This window comes from Cyberlindnera jadinii (genome assembly GCF_001661405.1).
Source record: "Cyberlindnera jadinii NRRL Y-1542 unplaced genomic scaffold CYBJAscaffold_24, whole genome shotgun sequence".
NCBI lineage: Eukaryota > Fungi > Ascomycota > Saccharomycetes > Phaffomycetales > Wickerhamomycetaceae > Williopsis > Williopsis jadinii.
In genome coordinates this window covers 109956-130859 of record NW_017963675.1, presented here as the reverse complement: position 1 = coordinate 130859, position 20904 = coordinate 109956, and the positions used below count along the sequence as shown (strand labels likewise).

General features: G+C 44.8%; 6 protein-coding genes across 6 annotated transcripts; 3 read left to right on the top strand and 3 right to left on the bottom strand.

Moving 5' to 3' along the window:
• On the bottom strand, positions 1-1748 carry CYBJADRAFT_55332 (LNS2-domain-containing protein; the record flags this gene model as incomplete). The annotated part of the gene is made up of 1 exon (XM_020217780.1): positions 1-1748. A coding segment is annotated over exon 1 (1626 nt), but the record flags the coding sequence as incomplete, so codon positions are not given.
• A 4923-nt stretch (positions 1749-6671) lies between these two features.
• CYBJADRAFT_132646 (iron transport multicopper oxidase FET3) lies at positions 6672-11799 on the top strand (the record flags this gene model as incomplete). The annotated part of the gene is made up of 2 exons (XM_020213067.1): positions 6672-7652; positions 10915-11799. 2 exons carry the CDS (start codon positions 6672-6674, stop codon positions 11797-11799), a joined length of 1866 nt encoding a protein of 621 aa, XP_020067962.1.
• Positions 11800-13720: 1921 nt separating this feature from the next.
• On the top strand, positions 13721-15607 carry CYBJADRAFT_132590 (multicopper oxidase; the record flags this gene model as incomplete). Its single annotated transcript, XM_020213064.1, has 1 exon — positions 13721-15607. One exon carries the CDS (start codon positions 13721-13723, stop codon positions 15605-15607), a length of 1887 nt encoding a protein of 628 aa, XP_020067961.1.
• APM3 (Apm3p) lies at positions 15585-17366 on the bottom strand. Its single transcript, XM_020213461.1, has 2 exons — positions 17253-17366; positions 15585-17227 (listed from the first exon to the last, which is right to left on the bottom strand). The coding sequence occupies exon 2, from the start codon at positions 17173-17175 to the stop codon at positions 15763-15765; it is 1413 nt and encodes a 470-aa protein (XP_020067960.1). The 5' UTR covers positions 17176-17227; positions 17253-17366; the 3' UTR covers positions 15585-15762.
• A 404-nt stretch (positions 17367-17770) lies between these two features.
• On the bottom strand, positions 17771-20029 carry GCN20 (putative AAA family ATPase GCN20; the record flags this gene model as incomplete). The annotated part of the gene is made up of 1 exon (XM_020216726.1): positions 17771-20029. The coding sequence occupies one exon, from the start codon at positions 20027-20029 to the stop codon at positions 17771-17773; it is 2259 nt and encodes a 752-aa protein (XP_020067959.1).
• A 279-nt stretch (positions 20030-20308) lies between these two features.
• On the top strand, positions 20309-20748 carry COA6 (Coa6p). Its single transcript, XM_020215968.1, has one exon. It carries the CDS (start codon positions 20346-20348, stop codon positions 20664-20666), a length of 321 nt encoding a protein of 106 aa, XP_020067958.1. The 5' UTR covers positions 20309-20345; the 3' UTR covers positions 20667-20748.
• Positions 20749-20904: the final 156 nt, after the last annotated feature.

Here is a 20904-nt window from a genome sequence, read left to right as displayed (position 1 = left end):
CTCGTCGCTCAAATCGCTCAATTCCGGTAACGGTTCTCTCCAAAAGTTGACATCCGTATACGTCTCGTTGACAACACCTGTACTGACCGGTGGGAAGAAATGATCAACTAATTCGTTGATATACACATACGAGCTCTTCAGCCCGGCAAGCTCCAACAACTCCATGTGTACTTCACCAACTGGGTTGATCGTAAAGATCCTCGAACTTGGTATGCCAACAGATCTATAGCTCAAGGCATCGGTAATTCTATTACCAAACCCAGCGTAGAATGGAGTTCCTAGCTCTCCATAAAGGTTCTTCAGGTCGCCTAAACACGCCATCTTGAACACCTCTGGTTTTTTCAAGACAACCTCTCTTTTCAACGCTGCCAAGGTCCGATCTGGTGATAGAATAACAGGGCCATTTGGAAGCTGTACCCCATCCTGATCAATCGACCGTAAGTAAGCCCTCGTGGAGTCTGCTTGGCCAACAGATCTCGCAGTTAAATACATAATGTTGTATCCGTTCAGCTCAATGTCTGTGAACAGCTTAGCAACACCAGGGTGCGTCCAATCACGGCCCAGCATCGTCAAGACGTGTCCAAGCGCATCTGATTTGGTAATGGTGCCATCGATATCTGATATCACGATTGGCACGTCATGTTTCCATAAAAACAGCTTCGAGTTGATCAGTGCTTTCCCTTTATTGACGCTGAAACAGATGTCATTCTCACCTGGTTTCAAATCCAAAAACTTGAGCTGGTCAGACGTTAATCTTAGAGTCTTGACGTAATTCGTCGTTGAAGATGACGTAGATGTGCCAGTTTGGGGCTCCTCAGTATCGGACGAACCGCTATCAACAGGTAAATCAGGTGATGTTGGTGGACTCGTAATGGACAAATCATCCGTTGAGAAAATCAGGTTCCCCTTGTCATCCTCTTTGATGAATCGGGAAACGTCAACGTCGCTGCCAAACTCTTCGTTGATCAAATCTCTAATCATCTCGTCATTATTGTGGATGTTCTTTGCGTTGGATTTATATCCATCCATATCGAGAAACAAATCTCCGTTGTGTGCCACCGTTGTTGGTATGTTGATCTTGGTCAACTTCTTCGACAGGTTGTAGACTTTCTCCAATGTTGCCTCCCGAGACGGTGACATCGCAGGCTCTGCCAACGTCGGTGATGAGCTCATCGGATTGAACTCACCTGGGTGTACCGGTTTCGAGAGGTCTGGTGCTGACTGTGTGATGTCGAGATACTCAGGCTCTTGTAAAGAACTGTCATTCTTCTTAGGTGAGCTGGGAGGTGAGGAGGATGGCGAGCTTGCAGCTGACAGCACCGGCGACGTTATCAGATCACTAGGAACGTCAACGTCCTTTGACGCCTCAAACACGAAAAAGGCCTCGCCACCGTCACCAAGCTTCATGGGCAGATTGGTCATCTTCCCATTGATGATGAAGTCAACCTTCTTCTGGGAAGGACGTAGCAGTTGCAGTATGCCAAATCGAACGTGGAAGGGAGAACACGAAAGATCGCCATTCTCATTCTCGACAACTATAACGTCTATGGCTCCTGAAAGCGTTGCAGGGTTGATGGAATTCCACGTCTTTGAGACCGAGTCAAAAGCACGACCAACGTATTGCATGGTTCTATGGCCCAATTGATTGATAATAAGGCGATGGAAGCTCTCTTAATCAACTGTTGCGGTGCAAGTTGTTCTTCATCTATAACAACATGTACAAGGCCTCCCTCGAGAGGCGTCAGCGATTTGTGTAAAACGAGTTCGCGGCCTCGGAATCTGGGCTGTATCTCCGCAAGTTCCGAGGGCTGTCTGTGATCCCCTTTTGCGTTGCTGTGGTGATTATTTCTTGTGCCCAATGAGCAATCATGAAAGCGTTGTTTAAGAGGATTCAATTAACCCCTTGGAGAGCGAGAGCTGGAGGAGTTTCAGTATATGTTAGGAGCTGCTGGAGGCTACGGTCGGTATCTGTTGTATCCACTGAGCGTATATGATCAAAACAGGATCTTTGCGTAGTGATGGTGGATGCTCGATAGGAAGTTTCACTGGCAGTGTCAGTAGTGACATGGGACTGGGAATCCAGGGTATCAGCTATGACAATGTGGTTGAAGGTCCAGGGCTGGCTGGTGGTGCTTTATATACATTTCTGGTTAACAAGATACCAGTGCTTGTTGTGAATCCAGGATGTGAATGTATAGAGTTGATACTAGCCTAAGTTGGTTCGGAGAGCTCCATTGAGACGTAGACTAGTACGTACACAATTATCGAAAAGAGGCCCACTAGCTAATATCTCTAAGTGAACCCATTTACGACCATCAGGTGAAGCTTCACATACTTCAGTGTAATCACGAGGCCGTCAGCCTGCGAGGGTACCACCTCCATCGAGTATTGGACCTGTGAACTTATAGCTAGATATGGGAACCATCCGAGGTTAACTCATTCGCTCTGATTGATGCTATTAATGAGCAAATTACTTGCAGCAACAGTGAACCTATCAAATGAGCAAATAACATGTCCTTAATGAGCAGTTTTATAAACTCCAGAGCTAGTATATAAGAAGCTTTTAATCCATCCAAAGTTTGGCATCAGGAGTCCACCACACGGTGTATCAATCCCTCTCACTCTCTCTTGATGGGTCCTCTTCTACTCTCCACCAAAGTATATCGCATCCGCAAGTTTGGCTGAGCACTTCAATTAAGCCTCCATTAACACAACCATGTACTGGAAACACTTACGAGTGGCCGGTGGACCGGTACAAACTTTTAAACTGGCCCCATATGTACCCTCCTACACGGATCCCTACTCGGTTTTGGTTCTCTAAACCAATTACGGCTGTTTACGAATCAAGGGCTCAGGACACATGAAAACGGTCTCAGCAAAGGAGACTTTTAAAGTTGATCTTGTACGACAATTCAACCACTCACATGAAGGCGTTCCATTGGCTTATAATTGTTGAGTACGAGGTGCAAATAGTTCATGTTTCACACCCGGCTGTGAATTGCATTCTTCTCAACGAGTTTGTTTTTAGGAAACGGCGTGGGTGTTAACTACATGTGAGTTTATGAGGTAATTTTACTGATCAATCTGATAAAATTATTGAAACTAGTGCTGGTCACTATGGGACTTAATGCGCCTTAAGACATGTACAGAGACCTGGAGCGAAAGTTGTATGTGCCAGATTGAATCACATGAAATGGATGGACGAGCTGGATTCCACTAGTGTTGGTCGCTTAGGGTGACGAGGCCTCAGCAGCGTTCATGGCGCACAACGGTGTTTTGAGAAGCCCAAAGAAACGTGAGTTGATTGGTATCACATTAGTACAGCGACATTCCAAACTCTTGACCACGAACACAGCCTGATTGGTTGCATGTAAGCGTAAACTGGAACCCGAGTGGGCCCACCCAGCTTCCAAGTCCCAAACACTAATATTTGCTTGATGATTCATGAAGCACTTGAAGGACTTTGTAGGGTGCAGAAGGTTACATTTGTTTAAGGTTATGACCCTCCCTATGATTGGCTCTTTTTTTACAGAAGCCAAGAAAGGGAACCAATGACAAGCTTTGTTTATAAGTTACAGTCCCGTGCACCTTCCAATTTTGAGTATCTCGAGGATCAATTGCTGCACTGTAGTATTAGGATCTGCAGCTGCGGCTATGAGACTAGGTAGTCTCTCTGCAGTGCACTTTACGCCGTTCGCCAGTGTGCATATTGATTATCTAGATAATTTATTTGCAGTTTATTAGAAACGGCGGCTGGTTAATATTACCATGATGAAGTCCCATGGACTAATCTTGACGCGACCTGTCGGACTAGTGTTCACAAAGGCTTGATGTTATTGAACACCCCCAACGTTCAAATTAAGTAAGTCATTACACACGCCCTTGGATGCAGGAGAAATGTAATCCATTGGCCATTTACATAAAAAGGGTATCCAAGTTTGACGTCGTGATCATGATGGTCACGATCACCTTAAGTCCTCAGACTTGAACTGGTGGAGAAAAAAAAAAAATCTTCAATATGCACACCCCAATTTCTCCCGCTCATTACGAACAATTGAGTATTAGGATTTTGTCCGTAAAGTCTATAGCATTAGTAGTTCCATCAGTTAATAATTAATAGCTTGCTTAGCTGTAAAAACAATGCGAAAGTGCTGCTACTCTCTTGGCCATCCAAGTTGTGATTATCTTCTGTATGATCATCTTAGTCTAGATCATCGAAAACAATATTCGTCATCACCACTTTAAAGCCCGGACTTTATAAAGTCAACCCCGTCATTAATGCTGTTAGCTACTTGATCGATCGGCCACTTGCAAGTGTAGTCCTGAGTCTTGAGTCCTGAGCGGTTTGGCTTGATAGGAGTTTTACAACCATGCACTAGACTCGGTCTTGCAGACATGATATAGACATATAGACATATAGACTTGAGATGTTTGGATGTATAGGGGGCACATTGGGAGAAGGGACAAGAGACACATGCTGGTGTAAGGCCTGAGCTCTCGTTTGGCCACAAGATCCTTAAATTGAGACATCAGGCATGGGACAAGGGACACTGTTAGCGCTTAACAAAAAATGGGACATTGGACATGGGACACAGGACACAGGACACAGGACACGGAACACAAAACTCAACTCAGAGGACACAGGACACAGGACACGGAACACAAAACTCAACTCAGAGGACACAGGACACAGGACAAGAAGGAACAAGACACAACTGCTCTGTAAACACCAAGCATCCCTCAAACACTTGGCTTCCTTGATGTTCAAGAATGTACCTAGATGGAATTTTGTTTTGAGGCTAGCATAACTGTTGGGTGTGAAGCTCCCATTGGTGAATACATTAGACAGATCAGCAATAAAAACTCATTCTTTACGATACCCGGAAATTTCATCGTTCATTCGGATTAATTGCATCAGGTATAGACTACCTCATTATTAACGTTAATGAAAGGGCCTTCGGTTGGTGAATGGGAGCTATGAAACAGAACTGTCCACTGTAATACTTGAACCTTGCATCAACTCCCTCGACCACGTTCATTTAGTACCTTAAAGTAGCTAGACAATAACCACCACTACGGTGGAGCGCAGTGATAAACTGGACCACTAAGGCTTCAAACGTTGTTGTAATGAGATAGTCAAAAAGTAAATATGACATCAATTATAACTTCATACTTGAGCCTTTCTCTGATAGGATGGTTTTTCTTTGGATCTACAACTAGCAAATTTCTTTTTGACAGCCCAGCTACTTCCCAGCTCAACATCAAGAGCGGTTCATGCTTTGCATTAATTACTAAAACAATGACACAAAATAAGCTTAAAGCTCCACTGCAACTGATAGTCCCATGAGTTTCTCTTTGGAATTCATCGGGTTCGTTATGCGAGCCACATCCTTAAATCAAAAACAAGGGTACATCGTACTGGTTTATATAGGGAGAGATATTGAATATGATTTCGCCAGGCACACACAGGTCAAAAACCGGTACCAATCACCACAATCTTGCATCACGAGTTCATGGCCTCAAGAATTGAGGTGTGGACAATTGATATCACATCCAGCTAATGTTCTGCCTCAGCTGATCAATCTGATACGCACACCTTGTTTTCATCGCGATCAAAGGAGGGGACTAGGCCATCATGCAACAACCTTAGAGAGCTTTGCATATGGTGCCCACGCCCAAAAGAATGTACGGATCGGGTGTTTTTCAAAGAAGGAAGGAAATGTCCTCCTCCATCTTCACTCAAAAATCTATTTATCCTGCATGCCGAGAGAACTGTTGTGTGATTATTCAGATAACGTTATTTTAGACGTCGGTGACAAGAAAAATGCTTGGGCCAAGGTCTTGGGTTTCTGCTCAGTTTATTCCTAAAGGACATATAACAACATGACGTACTTAGTTTGAACTTTTGGTGAGTATCCTTGGTCTGAAAGAACAATGATTGAACCAAGCGTGACTTGATTATCTGATGAATCTAATCTTTTTTTTACCCTCAACGACATGCTTAGGTTCAAACGGCGGTGGCATGTGCTGTGAACGTCGTCCAATTTTACGTAGTAGCAGCAGCTTTAAAAATTTTCCAAAATTGCCGAGTCCGGCCACGGCATAATCCAAATCTTTGTCTTGTGTCCTATGCGGAAATTTTAAAGTTAACTAGACTCGCTTTGGATTGTAGCTGAAACATGGACTTGCATATCATGCAGGATATAATTGTAATTTGAGGTCCAAGTTTTTCTTCCAGTCTTGAGTCTCATGTCCGGAGTCTTGGAGCTTGAAGGACCTAATTGAATTATCTTCTGATCGGGACTGTACATGTGCAACCATGCTGCTTCACATCGTTGAGGACTCAAGTCTCACCTCATCTACGGCAAAGACAAAAGCAAAACACTCACAAAGGTCAAGAATAACCCAAAAGTAAGTGTGACGGTTTAAAATGTTTGCTGCAAGGTGATTGAGTCCCATACGTACATTTTAACCTTTAATTTCACCCGGCTGCGAACTTGCAGAGGCGGTTTTTTTACACCGCTACAGAGACTTTCTGTAAAATCTTTATCCATCCAAAAGTCTGATTATCATTCATATAAAGCTGGTGCCCATCCTTGTTTAAGTTCTCCCTCTGAAACTACTCTGAAGATCTTTCAGATAATTCACTACTCCGCAGTCGTATACACATTATGGTTAGTGTGAAGGGTTTGTTCACTGCTGGTGCCCTTGTGGGCTCTGCTCTTGCTGAGACACATGTATACAACTGGACTGCTGCTTGGGGTACTGCCAATCTCGATGGTTATGAGAGACCAGTTATCACGTGTAACGGTGAATTCCCATGGCCAGATGTCATCGTCAACAAGGGTGATAGAATTATTGTGCACTTGAACAACGGGTTTGATGATAGAAACACTTCCTTGCATTTCCACGGTTTGTTCCAGCACGGTACTAACCAGATGGATGGTCCGGAGATGGTCACACAATGTCCTATCCCAATTGGACACTCTATGACATATAACTTCACAGTTCCAGACCAGCACGGTTCTTACTGGTATCACTCCCACACAGGTGGTCAGTATATGGATGGTATGAGGGGTGTTGTGATTATTGAGGATGATGAGGGTTACCCATATAAGCAGGGTATCGACTACAATGAGACTGCGACGCTGACTTTCATGGAGTGGTACCATGATACTGCTGATGTCCTTATCCCAGACTTTTTGAACTTGTACAACCCAACAGGTGCTGAGCCAATTCCAAATAACTTCTTGATGAACAACACTAAGAACATGACATGGGAAGTTGAACCAGACACTACTTATCTCTTGAGATTGGTTAACACTGGTGGTTTCGTCTCATACTGGTTCTTCATTGAAGGTCATAACATGACTGTTGTTGAAGTGGATGGTGTACCAGTTGAGAAGTACGAGACTGACAAGATCTACATCACAGTTGCTCAACGTTACACCGTTCTCGTCACAACCAAAGATGACACCTCCAAGAACTACGCCATCATGCAATTGGTCGATGACAGTATGCTTGATGTGATTCCAGATGGATTGGTTTTGAATTCGACTTATACAATGTCGTATTCTTCTGACAACGAAAAGGTTGAGGAGTACTACGTTGACTGTTTGGACGATGACTGTTATCTCGATGATTTCGATCTCGTTCCATACAACAAGGTCGAGCTATACGATGAGGCGGACCATGTTATCACTGTCTCCGTTATTATGGACAACTTGAAGAATGGTGTGAACTACGCTTTCTTCAACAACATCACTTACACCGCACCAAAGACCCCTATCTTGTTGACTGCATTGTCTGCTGGTGATTTGGCTACTAACGAGCTTGTTTACGGTACCAACACTCACTCCATTGTCTTGCAAAAAGATGACATTATTGATATTGTGTTGAACAACGAGGATACCGGTAAGCATCCGTTCCACTTACACGGCCACGTCTTCCAACTCATCGACAGAGGTGCTGCAGTTGACGATAATGATCCTTTTGTTCATTTTGATGCTGACAACCACACTGCTTATCCAGAATACCCAATGATGCGTGATACTGTTTACGTGCGTCAACAATCCAACATGGTCTTGCGTTTCAAGGCAGACAACCCAGGTGTTTGGTTCTTCCATTGTCATATCGAATGGCATTTGGAGCAAGGTCTTGCCCTTGTCCTTGTTGAGGCTCCAGAGGAGATTCAAAACAACTCTACTCAACAACTGACCCAACAACACATTGACAACTGTGAGGCTAACGGTATCAACGTGAAATCCAACGCTGCTGGTAATACCGAGAACTTCCTTGATCTTACCGGTCAGAACGTTCAACAGAAAGATATTCCAGATGGATTCACCGGCAAGGGTATTGTTGCAATGGTTTTCTCATGTATTGCTGCCATTCTTGGTCTTATCACCATCGCAGTCTACGGTTTGATGGATATCAAGAACTTGGAAGCTAAGGTTGCAGAGGACTTCGATGTTGTAGATGAATTGATTGAGGAAAACTCCTCTAACCAGAGTTCTGACGACATCAAGCATTGAGTAATTTGTTCTTTGTGATTTACTATTTCCTTTTTTCTGCTTTAGCCATGAGTTCTTGCCGTTTTGACTGTGTTTGGCACCATTACAAGCCAGTTCGATGATCATATATAATTTGTAATGTGTTTTGAGTCTTATAAAGGAGATTTTGTAGTTCTTTTGCTGGAGGTGAACAACTTGAGAAAGACTTATAAAAGCTCTTGACTTCGTGGTTTAAATATAGAGCCAGGCTCAGATTAACAAAGAGGTCCTAACCTCTCTTGAAATCTTCCAACTTAATGTATCATAGTACCCAATACCTAGAATCGGGCATCGTGTGTCTCAGGGCCCAGGTGATCAAGGTCGTTACGAGCGTACATTATTCTTCGGCGCAAGGGTCTTTGGTCAACAGCAAGGGTCGTAGGGGAAAGCATAAACACCAGACGCATATGGTATGTGGATTGGTGTACGGGTGTAAAGAGGTCACCGGCGTTTGTGCGGTGTTTACTTGTAGAGAAAACTCACCAAACCACCAATGATCGAATAACCATCAATAATGGCCATATAAAATGGGTTCAGGCCTTCAAAGTAAACATTCATGTACGTACCTGTTAAACTTGCAACCCTTTCTGCACATCCTGAGACCCTCACGGCATATTATAATGCCGCCAATTGGACTATGCGATTCGAACTACGCGCTGACCCATCCTTGGTCGGCCTCTGGTTTCAGACCAAGTTTTAAACTTTAATCACAAAGACAATCAGGGTCTTGTTTGGACTAAGATCATCTGGTTTTTTGTCCGTTATGGTCATATTGGTCTATTTATGATGGTTCGACACCATTAGAGACCGCTCACTGGACTCTAATGTGCCCATCAGTGTCGTGGTCGAGCACATGGAGAAGCTTGTGAAGCTTGAAGTGTGCGATGCACGCTTGCAACTAAAACCATCACACCAGGTATTTGAAAAGGGCAATTTATCCTGGCCACTGTAATTGAAATACATCACTCATGTCCTCAGGAACGGTTTTAGGACGTTGCCTATAACTTGCATGTCTCATGGGACCATGTTGTGGGACATTAATAGAGAGACTGAGTCTCATTCTTTCAAGACAAGACATTCGACAAATTGATCTAGGCTTCAGAGGCCGATAGGTACTAACTACATCCAGAGGCCGCCAATTCTCCAAATCATGCGTCCAAGACCCTCAGGACATGGAAGGTTTGAAGGAAAAATAATAAATAAGCCTATGGCAAGTCCCTGAAGAGGCTGTATCACCTCTGTGCAGATTATCTGGAAAGTCTCATTGTCGTCTATATAAAGAGCTGAACTCGCTCGTTTTGAAATATGTCAGTTGGAGATGGTGAGGTCCTGACTCTTCTAGAAGCCTCATCTATTGTCCTCTTCCAGTCATATACACATGATGGTTAGTGTGAAGGGTTTGTTCACTGCTGGTGCCCTTGTGGTCTCTGCTCTCGCTGAGACACATGTATACAACTGGACTGCTGCTTGGGGTATTGCTAGTCCTGATGGCTTTGAAAGACCAGTTATCACGTGTAACGGTGAATATCCATGGCCAGATGTGATCGTCAACAAGGGTGATAGAGTCATTGTGCACTTGAACAATGGATTTGATGATAGAAACACTTCCTTGCATTTCCACGGTTTGTTCCAGCACGGTACTAACCAGATGGATGGTCCAGATATGATTTCTCAGTGTCCAATCCCGGTTGGTCATACGATGACATATAACTTCACAGTCCCTGATCAGGTTGGTTCATACTGGTACCACTCCCACTCGGCTGGTCAATACACAGATGGTATGAGAGGAGTAATGGTTATCAACGAAGATGATGACTCTTACCCTTACAAGAAAGGTATTGACTATAATAAGACTGAAACTTTGACTTTTACGGATTGGTATCATGACACTATCGATGTTCTGCGTGCTGACTTCATGAACCTGTACAACCCAACAGGTGCTGAGCCAATTCCAGATAGCTTCTTGATGAACGACACTAAAAGCATGACATGGGAAGTTGAACCAGATACTACTTATCTCTTGAGATTAGTGAATTATGGTGCGTTCGTCTCTTATTGGTTCTTTATTGAAGGTCATAACATGACTGTTATTGAAGTAGATGGTGTACCAGTTGAGAAGTACGAGACTGACAAGATTTATATCACCGTGGCCCAACGTTACACCGTTCTCCTCACGACTAAAGGTGATACCTCCAAAAACTATGCTATCATGCAATTGGCAGATGATAGTATGCTGGATTTACTTCCAAGTGGGTTAATATTGAACTCGACTTATACAATGTCCTACTCCTCTGATAACTCAGAAATTGAGGAGTACTATGTTGACTGTTTGGACGATGACTGTTATCTCGACGATATGAAGCTCGTTCCATACGACAAAGTTGATTTATATGACGATCCAGATCACGTTATCACCATCTCCGTGATTATGGACAACTTGAAGAATGGTGTGAACTACGCTTTCTTCAACAACATCACTTACACTGCGCCAAAGACCCCAACTTTGCTCACCGTGCTAGCTGCAGGTGACCTGGCCAGTAACGAGCTCGTCTACGGTACCAACACACATACCATTGTCTTGCAAAAGGACGAAATCGTCGACATTGTGCTGAACAACGAGGATACCGGTAAGCACCCTTTCCACTTACACGGCCACGTCTTCCAACTCATCGACAGAGGTGCTGCAGTTGATGACGATGATCCATTTGTCCACTTCGACTACGACAACCACACCGAGTTTGCTGAGTACCCAATGATGCGTGATACCGTTTATGTGCGTCCACAGTCCAATATTGTGATGCGGTTCAAAGCCGATAACCCGGGAGTGTGGATGTTCCACTGTCACATCGAATGGCATTTGATCCAAGGTCTTGCTCTTGTTCTTGTCGAGGCCCCAGAGGAGATCCAGAATACTGAATCCCAGCAACTTACCCAACAACACATTGACAACTGTGAGGCTAACGGTATCAACGTGAAATCCAACGCTGCTGGTAATACCGAGAACTTCCTTGATCTGACTGGCCAGAATGTTCAGCATGGTGATATTCCAGATGGATTCACCGGCAAGGGTATTGTTGCAATGGTTTTCTCATGCATCGCAGCCATTCTTGGTCTCATCACCATCGCAGTCTATGGCTTGATGGATATCAAGAACTTGGAAGTTGAAGTTGCACAAGACCTAGGTGTGGCTGAAGAGTTGGTTGAGGATTCCTCTTCCAAGCAGAGTTCTGACGATATCAAGCGCTGAATTCATTCTCTGCAGTATATATGCTTGTTTTCTCGATTGTTAATTCTACACCTTCTTTTAGTATTGATTGTTGTAAATAGACATGTCCTGTATAACCATAGTCAGATTCTGACTTGCAGCTGTATATGGACACGTATATGTACAGTCCAATGTGTAACGTCAAACTAGGGAGACCATACTTAAAGGTCCCAATATCCACTGTTCTGTCGCCATTATAGCCCTAGCACTAAATAGATAACGCATGTTATTATGTCGTATTAACTATGTTATTGTAATGGCATTAACATAACCTGATGAGGCTTCTTATATTATACATTTTTGGATGAAATTATCTATCATTAAAGAAAAAAGAGTGTGTACATTTATCATCAGAATATTTGATGGTCTACTTACAGCAAGCTACACAACATTACACCTCCATCGTACCCCATAAATCTATAAGGAAATATAATCTTATTACATTTGCTACACCGAGATATCGGACTATATACATACGTTTCAATTCAATGGAGGACACAGCTCTAACTGAATTATAAACGTGTGTCCACGGTACGCTGTGTGTGAGCGACATGGAGTTAATGGCAGCGTCCGCGAAGCAATATTAGAAATGTCTGGGTGTCCGGATGTACAGACAAGACACCACCCTGCATCTTTTTATCACACGGACTAATATACAAAACGCACACGTTATCATTGATAATATCGGGTAGTGGTGTGTCTTTGTGTGTGTGCCCATGTATGTACAAATCCCACACTCCCCAGTTGTGCTTTAAAAACCACCTTAACTGAGCCTGTCACTTGTCACCGGTGAAGTGCCATTATAGTTCCCATGGTGAACAATACTGGCGCATCAGCGTTTTAATTCACGTCGTTTGTCCGTTCTATGCACGCTCGCGCGCGCTGTGGGCCCAAACTTTGTTAAAAAATTTTCTTATTTTATGAAATGCATGTAAAGTCCACACTCCATGAGACATTTATAGAGCTCAATTCATGTCGCCATTAGAGGGGGGGGGGTTCTGCCCTACTGGCTGGCATACGCTGTCTGTGCGATGACATGTACACTGTGCGCCCAGCTGACGGCTCAATTGTACTCGATTCAAATCAAAGGAACGCTCTCTCGCAAGCCAATAGACTGGGGATGCTGTGAGAGCGTTTGCGGAGGACGATGAGACATGCGCGACAAATATTACGTGAAAAAAAAAACGCCCTCCTATGCATTGCATCGGTGGTCCCCTTTTACAAGTTGACGTCAAGCTGGGGGGGGGGACAGAGAGACTAGAACCTGGAGGCAAAGTATAGTTTCAACTGCTCATGGTCGAGGGGATCGAGCTTCGTCGCCAAAGGATCACCTGTGTGCGGGCGATATAAGGTTATGACATACATGTGTTATGGCTATACATGTTCTCTCGCGTTGTCATCAAATTGGATCATGGCAATACCGAGCTCAGTGGAGTGGCCATGGACGCCGATCCTGATGCAAAGACTAACAACAACAGAGGGCTCAAAGGAAGCAGACATCGTTACCCAAACGTCATCCGATAGTGCTGAAAGGCATTCACAAGTTATCGCTCCCAGATGTGACGTATACGAACAGCAGATGGTGAACGGTATTTTGGAGTGAGTTTACCGATAAGCTTGAGCCATCTTACCCGAGTTTAACAAAGTGCTTTCAATTTCGTGATCCGGCTGACAACCTTCAAAGTCTCGTCTGTTCGGTTAGCAGGACGTACAAGCCGTGTTTTTTCCTCTTTTATTTTATAGGCAATGCAATCCCAGCCATTGGACCATTGATGCTCCTTATAAAACCGAGCTGTCATCCCTTTTCTACAAGTTGTTGCTCTTGTGCCTCCACACCGCTTGAAGAGAAGGAAGATCCCATTGTGCTGTGGATTATACACAAACTCACTTACAGGAACGCATTATGGTCAGTGTGACGAGCTTACTCTTGGCCGGTGCCCTTGCTAGCTCTGCTCTCGCTGAGACACATGTATACAACTGGACTGCTGCTTGGGGCACTGCCAATCTCGATGGTTATGAGAGACCGGTTATCACGTGTAACGGTGAATTTCCATGGCCAGATGTTATCGTCAACAAGGGTGATAGAGTCATTGTGCACTTGAACAATGGGTTTGATGATAGAAACACTTCCTTGCATTTCCACGGTTTGTTCCAGCACGGTACTAACCAGATGGATGGTCCAGAGATGATCACACAATGTCCTGTGCCAATTGGACATACGATGACATACAACTTCACCGCTCCTGATCAGATTGGTTCATACTGGTACCACTCCCACACAGCTGGCCAGTACATGGATGGTATGAGAGGAGTGATGGTCATCAGCGAGGATAACAACGACTACCCTTATAAACAGGGCATCGACTACAATGAGACTGCGACGTTGACTTTCATGGAGTGGTACCATGATACTGCTGATGTCCTTATCCCAGACTTTTTGAACTTGTACAACCCAACAGGTGCTGAGCCAATTCCAAATAACTTCTTGATGAACAACACTAAGAACATGACATGGGAAGTTGAACCAGACACTACTTATCTCTTGAGATTGGTTAACATTGGTGGTTTTGTTTCATACTGGTTCTTCATTGAAGGTCATAACATGACTGTTGTTGAAGTGGATGGTGTTCCAGTTGAGAAGTATGAGACTGACAAGATCTACATCACAGTTGCTCAACGTTACACTGTTCTCATCACAACTAAAGATGACACCTCCAAGAACTACGCCATCATGCAATTGGTTGATGATGGTATGCTTGACTTGATACCAAGCGGACTGCTTCTGAATACCACACACACAATGTCCTACTCCTCTGATAACGCAGAAGTTGAGGAGTACTACGTTGACTGCTTGGACGATGACTGTTATCTCGATGATATGAAGCTCGTTCCATACGACAAAGTTGAGTTATATGACGATCCAGATCACGTTATCACCATCTCTGTGATTATGGACAACTTGAAGAACGGTGTGAATTACGCTTTCTTCAACAACATCACATACACTGCGCCAAAGACTCCAACTTTGCTCACCGTGCTGGCTGCTGGTGACCTGGCCAGTAACGAGCTCGTCTACGGTACCAACACACATACCATTGTCTTGCAAAAGGACGAAATCGTCGACATTGTGCTGAACAACGAGGATACCGGTAAGCATCCGTTCCACTTACACGGTCACGTCTTCCAACTCATCGACAGAGGTGCTGCAGTTGATGACGATGATCCATTTGTCCATTTCGACTACGACAACCACACCGAGTTTGCTGAGTACCCAATGATGCGTGATACTGTTTATGTGCGTCCACAGTCCAATATTGTAATGCGGTTCAAAGCTGATAACCCGGGAGTGTGGATGTTCCACTGTCACATCGAATGGCACTTGGTACAGGGTCTTGCTCTTGTTCTTGTCGAGGCCCCAGAGGAGATTCAAAACAACTCTGCTCAACAATTGACTCAGCAACACATTGACAACTGTGAGGCTAACGGTATCAACGTGAAATCCAATGCTGCTGGTAACACCGAGAACTTCCTTGATCTGACTGGCCAGAACGTTCAGCATGGTGATATTCCAGATGGATTCACCGGTAAGGGTATTGTTGCAATGGTTTTCTCGTGTATCGCTGCTATTCTTGGTCTTATCACCATCGCAGTCTATGGTTTGATGGATATCAAGAACTTGGAAGTTGAAGTTGCACAGGACTTGGGTGTCGTAGAAGACCTACAAAATACAGAGGATGTAGTTGTTGAGGAAACTTCCTCTAAACAGAGCTCAGCTGAAGGTAAGTATTGAAATCCAAGTAGACAATCTGTTGCTCTTGTTCTCTTTTGTTTAATTTATGACGAATACAATTTATGCCTTGATGCCTTCTTCGAATGCTATGAACTAAGTTACAAGCTCATGGAATCATCCAGCTTTAAGAGAGAAAAAACACAACATTCAAATGATTATCTAATGACGAAGTCGCCAACGCTGGTGACGTACTTTACACCCTTGTATGGGTTGACATTAAGACCACTGACCTTCACAGAAGAGACGCGGATTCCACTAGGAAGAGCACCTTTAATCGTATAATCCAACGCAATCGTCTTTGGCCAATGAGGTATAGGTAGAACAGAGTCATCGTCCTCCTGTTCTTTAGATTTCGGGTTGGAGTCTGGCAGCTCTACAACGCCTCGAAGTAAGGCATTGGTTCCAAGAGACATCTCTGTATCGAAAACCCATTCGAACGTGCCCTGGGACTTTGTTTGCAGATCACCATGGCTCAACCTGAGGATCTTCACAGTAGCACCGGTTTCTGTTGAGATGGTGATCTTCAAGTTATCTACTTTAGACACGTTCCTCAACATGTTAAGCTTGACACCGATTTCAAACTCATTCTTCTTCACTCCCAATCCTTGTCTAAACTCAGGGATCACGACACCATAGTTTCTGTGTGCTTTGGAGGAGCTATACTGGTCAAGGTCCAATGTGTATTGCATCAAGGTGGACTTACCATCTGGGGGTATAAAGGAGACTGTGTCTCCGTTGTTTAACCATCGATCCAGTCTAACACATCTGTGGAAGGATGGATTCTCGAGACGATGTCCGTTCAAGTTGAAGTTGATTACCACGTCAGGCACACCACTGAGGTGTGAAGTGAAGTCGACTTGTCCTTCGAGGACAGCCATTTTGGTGAAGAGTTCCTGGGTGTACTGCTGCTGCTGCTGCTGCTGCTGATATTGTCCTTTCAGTAAAGTTTTCTTTTGTCTATGATGACGAGGTGAAAGCACAACGTTGATACGTTCAGTGATATCAACAAAGAGTTCATTTTGGGTGTACTTGACATTAGGACGTCTCCACGGGACGTTTCTCTGAATGCCATTACTCATGGTCTCAACCTGCTGATGAGCCGAATAGCTCTTCGCCAGCTGGTTCGTAGTGCTCAAGATCCTAGAGGACCAAGTCGATTTGAAAGGAACGTACTCCTTCAACGCGTTGATGTCAGTGATATATGGTGCTCCAGCTTGCACAAGCTCCTGCATCAAGTTACACATGATATCGTAGTTCGCTTCAATAGTCAGAGTGGACAGCGCAAAGTAGTCCTGCAACACGTCCAACCATCTATCCAAGAAGATGAGAACGATCTCCGGGTTGGTGGGTACAATCTCCTGCTCCTTTGTAGAGTGTTGCAAGGACTCCACGGTGGATTCATCGTCATCTCTAAGAGTTTGCAGCTTCAGTTGCTTAGGGTCTGACGAACGCACAAATGCCAGCGCACTAACACGGCCCTTTGTCACTCTCACAACGGAATGCGTGCCAGACACCTGAACCACCGGCGATTCCACCACCTGTGACGGGCCTTTCACGAGTGAAAGCATCGTGGAAAACGATGGCGCGCCGGGTGATGTTGGATACTCAAATATCAAAGCACTGGATCTTTGGTCAGTAAACGAGCCAATCAGCAGCCAATCAGCAGCCTCACAGCACTGGTGCACTTACTCTCGTTCATCCGATAGGTAGAGACCTTCAATGGTGGCCATTTCAATGCTCTGATTGAGTGTAAATTGCCAAAGGATCAAGACTTGTGTGCAAATCGGGTTATTCCCTCCCCTTTTGTGCAAGGTAAGCCTGTTTGTGTGTGATAGTGGTGATTAATTTTGAACGGGCGCTGGGCAGGCGGCGTGGGCCGGCGGCGCTGGGAAGTTTGTCCTCGGCCCGGCTACGATGAGTTTTCTGGGCGTGGAGTGGCGTGGAGTGGCTGGGAGTTCTGGCGTAAATTTCAGCACGGGCTGTACGGTATTCTGTGCCTGTGGGGAGGGCTGTTACTGGACGAGGGGTGCGTAAATGTCAGTACTAACATATGTAGGCTGTCTACGTACATGATGATGATGGTGATGGTGATGATGATGATGGTGATGGTGATGGTGATGATGATGATGGTGATGAAGGCCATGATGACGACTGTGGCCGCAATCAGTGCTTCTTGACCACTCCAGAGGCATCGGCAGCTGCGAGGATGTACTTCTTATAGTCGTAGATGGTTCCGTCGAACTTCTTCACGGTTCCACCCTCACTCACCCAGATCTCGTTGCATACACTGTCAATCACGGAAACATCATGGGAAACCATCAAGACACCACCCTTGAAGTTCTTGAGTGCATCGCTAAGGGCATCCAGACCCGCAGTATCCAAGTGATTCGAAGGCTCATCCATGATGAGGATGTGTGGGTTGTTGAGACACAGCGAGGCAAAGGCAACACGGGACTTCTGACCACCAGAGAGCAGTTGCATCTTCTGGAGACCCAGCGTACCAGTGATACCGAACGAGCCCAGGTGTCTTCTATACTCTTCATCTGTCTTTCCTGGGAAGGCCTTTGACATCCAGTCAACAGCAGATGTGGTCAGATCCATGGAGTCAACGTGGTGCTGAGCAAAGTAACCAATTCTCAAACGAGGGTTCTTGGTAACGTATCCCTTCAGAGGTCTTAGCTTCTCCATCAAAACCTTCAAGAGTGTGGTCTTACCACAACCGTTGGCACCGACAAGTGCGATACGTGAATCCATTTGGATGTCAAGATCAACGTTCTGTAACAGCAAATCCTCAGGGGTATAGCCAAATGAAACTTCTTGCAGTCTGATGATTGGTGGTGATAATACATCTGGGTCTGGGAACTTGCAAGTGATCACCTTATCCTCCTCTGGAGGCTGTAACACAGGTAATTTCTCCAACTTCTTGATTCTCGATTGTGCTTCAGACGACTTGGCAGCATTGTATCTGTACTTATCGATAAAGGTTTGCAGATGCTGTCTGTAAGCCATTTGGTTCTCATATTCACGCATCTCATTCTTGCGTCTCTCTTCTCTTGTGTTGTAGAAATTGTCGAAGTCTTGACCTCTGTAGTAATCCAGTCTCTCAGAGTGTTGATGAATGATGTCAGTGGCAACTTCATTCAGGAAGGCACGATCGTGCGAAACCACCAAGACAGTAGCTGGGTAAGTCTGTAAGTAGTTTGCCAAAAATGTGATGGATGGAACATCCAACATATTGGAAGGTTCATCCAATAACAACAGATCAGGTTTACAGAAAAGTGCTCTTGCTAATGACAATCTCATTCTCCAACCACCAGAGAAGGAGTTGGTTGGTTTCTGTTGTGACTCCTTTGTAAAACCCAAACCAAAGAGGATGGAAGCTGCTCTTGCCTCCGCCTTGTCGGATTCCATTTCAACCAATTTCTCTTCAATCTCTTGGAGATGCGTCTCCAAATCATCACGTTCGTTATCCAACTTCTTCACTTCCAAACTCTCTTCGTCGAACTCCTTCTTCAACTCCTCAATTTCTTGGATTCTATCTTGGTGTTTCTTCTCCTCTGACAACAACTGTTTTCTCCAAACGTCCGCATCCAACACACTTTGAATGGCACTTATTTCAGATCCGGTGATTTCCTGTTCAACGTGCAGAATAGTGATGTGCTTTGGAACGTTCAGCTCTCTTCTGGACAGTGCTCTCAGCAGCGTGGATTTACCTATACCGTTTCTACCGACAAGACCATATCTATGTCCATAACTCAACGATAGGGAGGCATCGCTCAATATTCTCTGACCGTCACCAATGTACAGATCAAAAGTGTCAATCTTGATATCCTTAGATTTACCAGCACCGGATCCAAACTCAATCGGATTAATCTTCAAGAAGAACTCATCATAGTTGGCGTCTTCACTGGCATTGAGCAACTTGGAGGCTTCATATTTGACAAACTTGTTTGCACGTTTAGCCACCTTGGCTGCAATCTTCTTCTCAGCTTTCTCCAACTTCTTCTTATCAACCTTAGATTCGACGTGTCTTCCGGCATGCTCGATGTCTCTAGAGACACCTAGCAGTGCAAGACTGGTGTTGATGTTCCTCTTGGAAGCGTGGTTCTTCAAGAGGTTCACGTCCAGCAGCCTCTTTGAAGTATCACCGGTCAGCTCCAACTTGGCCTGGTTCGACTTCAGCTCCTCCAGGAGCTTTGCAGACACAGACTGTGCCAGCTTATCAACTTTCGCAGCATCGCCGCCAGCGTTCTTCAACAAGTCCGATATGAAACCAACCTCCTCTTCAACGTCTAACTGCTGTGCAAACACAGAGTCCTCTGTAGCCTGGTGGATGTTGTTGATGTAACCGACAGCGTAGTCAGCAACAACAGGATCAATAGATGGAACTGCCTGGCGCACTTGGAGCCCAATGTTTGACATTTTCCCTTCAGCTTTCAGATACAAACCAATGCTTTTAATACCACCGCTGCGTTGTAGAGATTGATGTTGATGTTGATGTTGAGGTTCATCGAAGCTGGGCCCAAACCGCCAAAGGCAAAAAAAAGAATAAAGTTTGAAAAAAGGAAAGTGGTGTCCGGGTTGCGCGAATATTTCCTCTTTTGATGTTGTTTCCCGAAGGGGCAATATTCGCGACAAATCACCGATCAATTCATCAGTTCCCGATGGCTCATTTCCGTTGCAAAGAGCTCCATCAACTGCTTTGGAAAACACGCTCCACGGACCTGTTCAGAAAGAAATGGGCTTATTCTCTTCATCTTCCGACACTGCTACTGTTGCGCCAAACCGCTCGAAGCGTCAGGTGTGCTGGGACGCCCGTGACGAGTACCTCAACTGCTTGGAGAAGAACAACGTGCTGAACCCGTTCGAGGATAAGTACTCCAGCGTTATAAAGAAGGAGTGCGCCCAGCAGGAGAAGGAGTTCGAGTCCAAGTGCGTCAAGAGCTGGGTTCACTACTTCAAGGAGAAGTACGTTGTTGACTTGAAGAGGGAGAGATTCCTCAAGGACATGGAGGCGCAAGGTGGTCAACAGCTCCCCTTCCCTATTGATAAAAAATGACCTCAGATATAGTATACCAATGGAGCAACACTTGTACATACCGCATATATATCAATCCCACTACAACTTTTACTCGGATTTGCACTGGTATAAAAGTAAAACAACCGTAAATTAGCCTCAAAGGAGTTAAAAAAGACAAAATCAAAGAGGAAGAGACCAAGATAAAGGGGAAGAACGAGGCCATATGCACACATGAGCATGATAAAAAGACGTTGTAATGGTGAAGCACGAGTAGAGA

Excerpts from the sequence above, each read along its gene's own strand:
- APM3 (XM_020213461.1), bottom strand. The coding sequence starts at position 17,175 with ATGCTTTCACTCGTGAAAGGCCCGTCACAGGTGGTGGAATCGCCGGTG.
- COA6 (XM_020215968.1), top strand. The coding sequence starts at position 20,346 with ATGGGCTTATTCTCTTCATCTTCCGACACTGCTACTGTTGCGCCAAAC.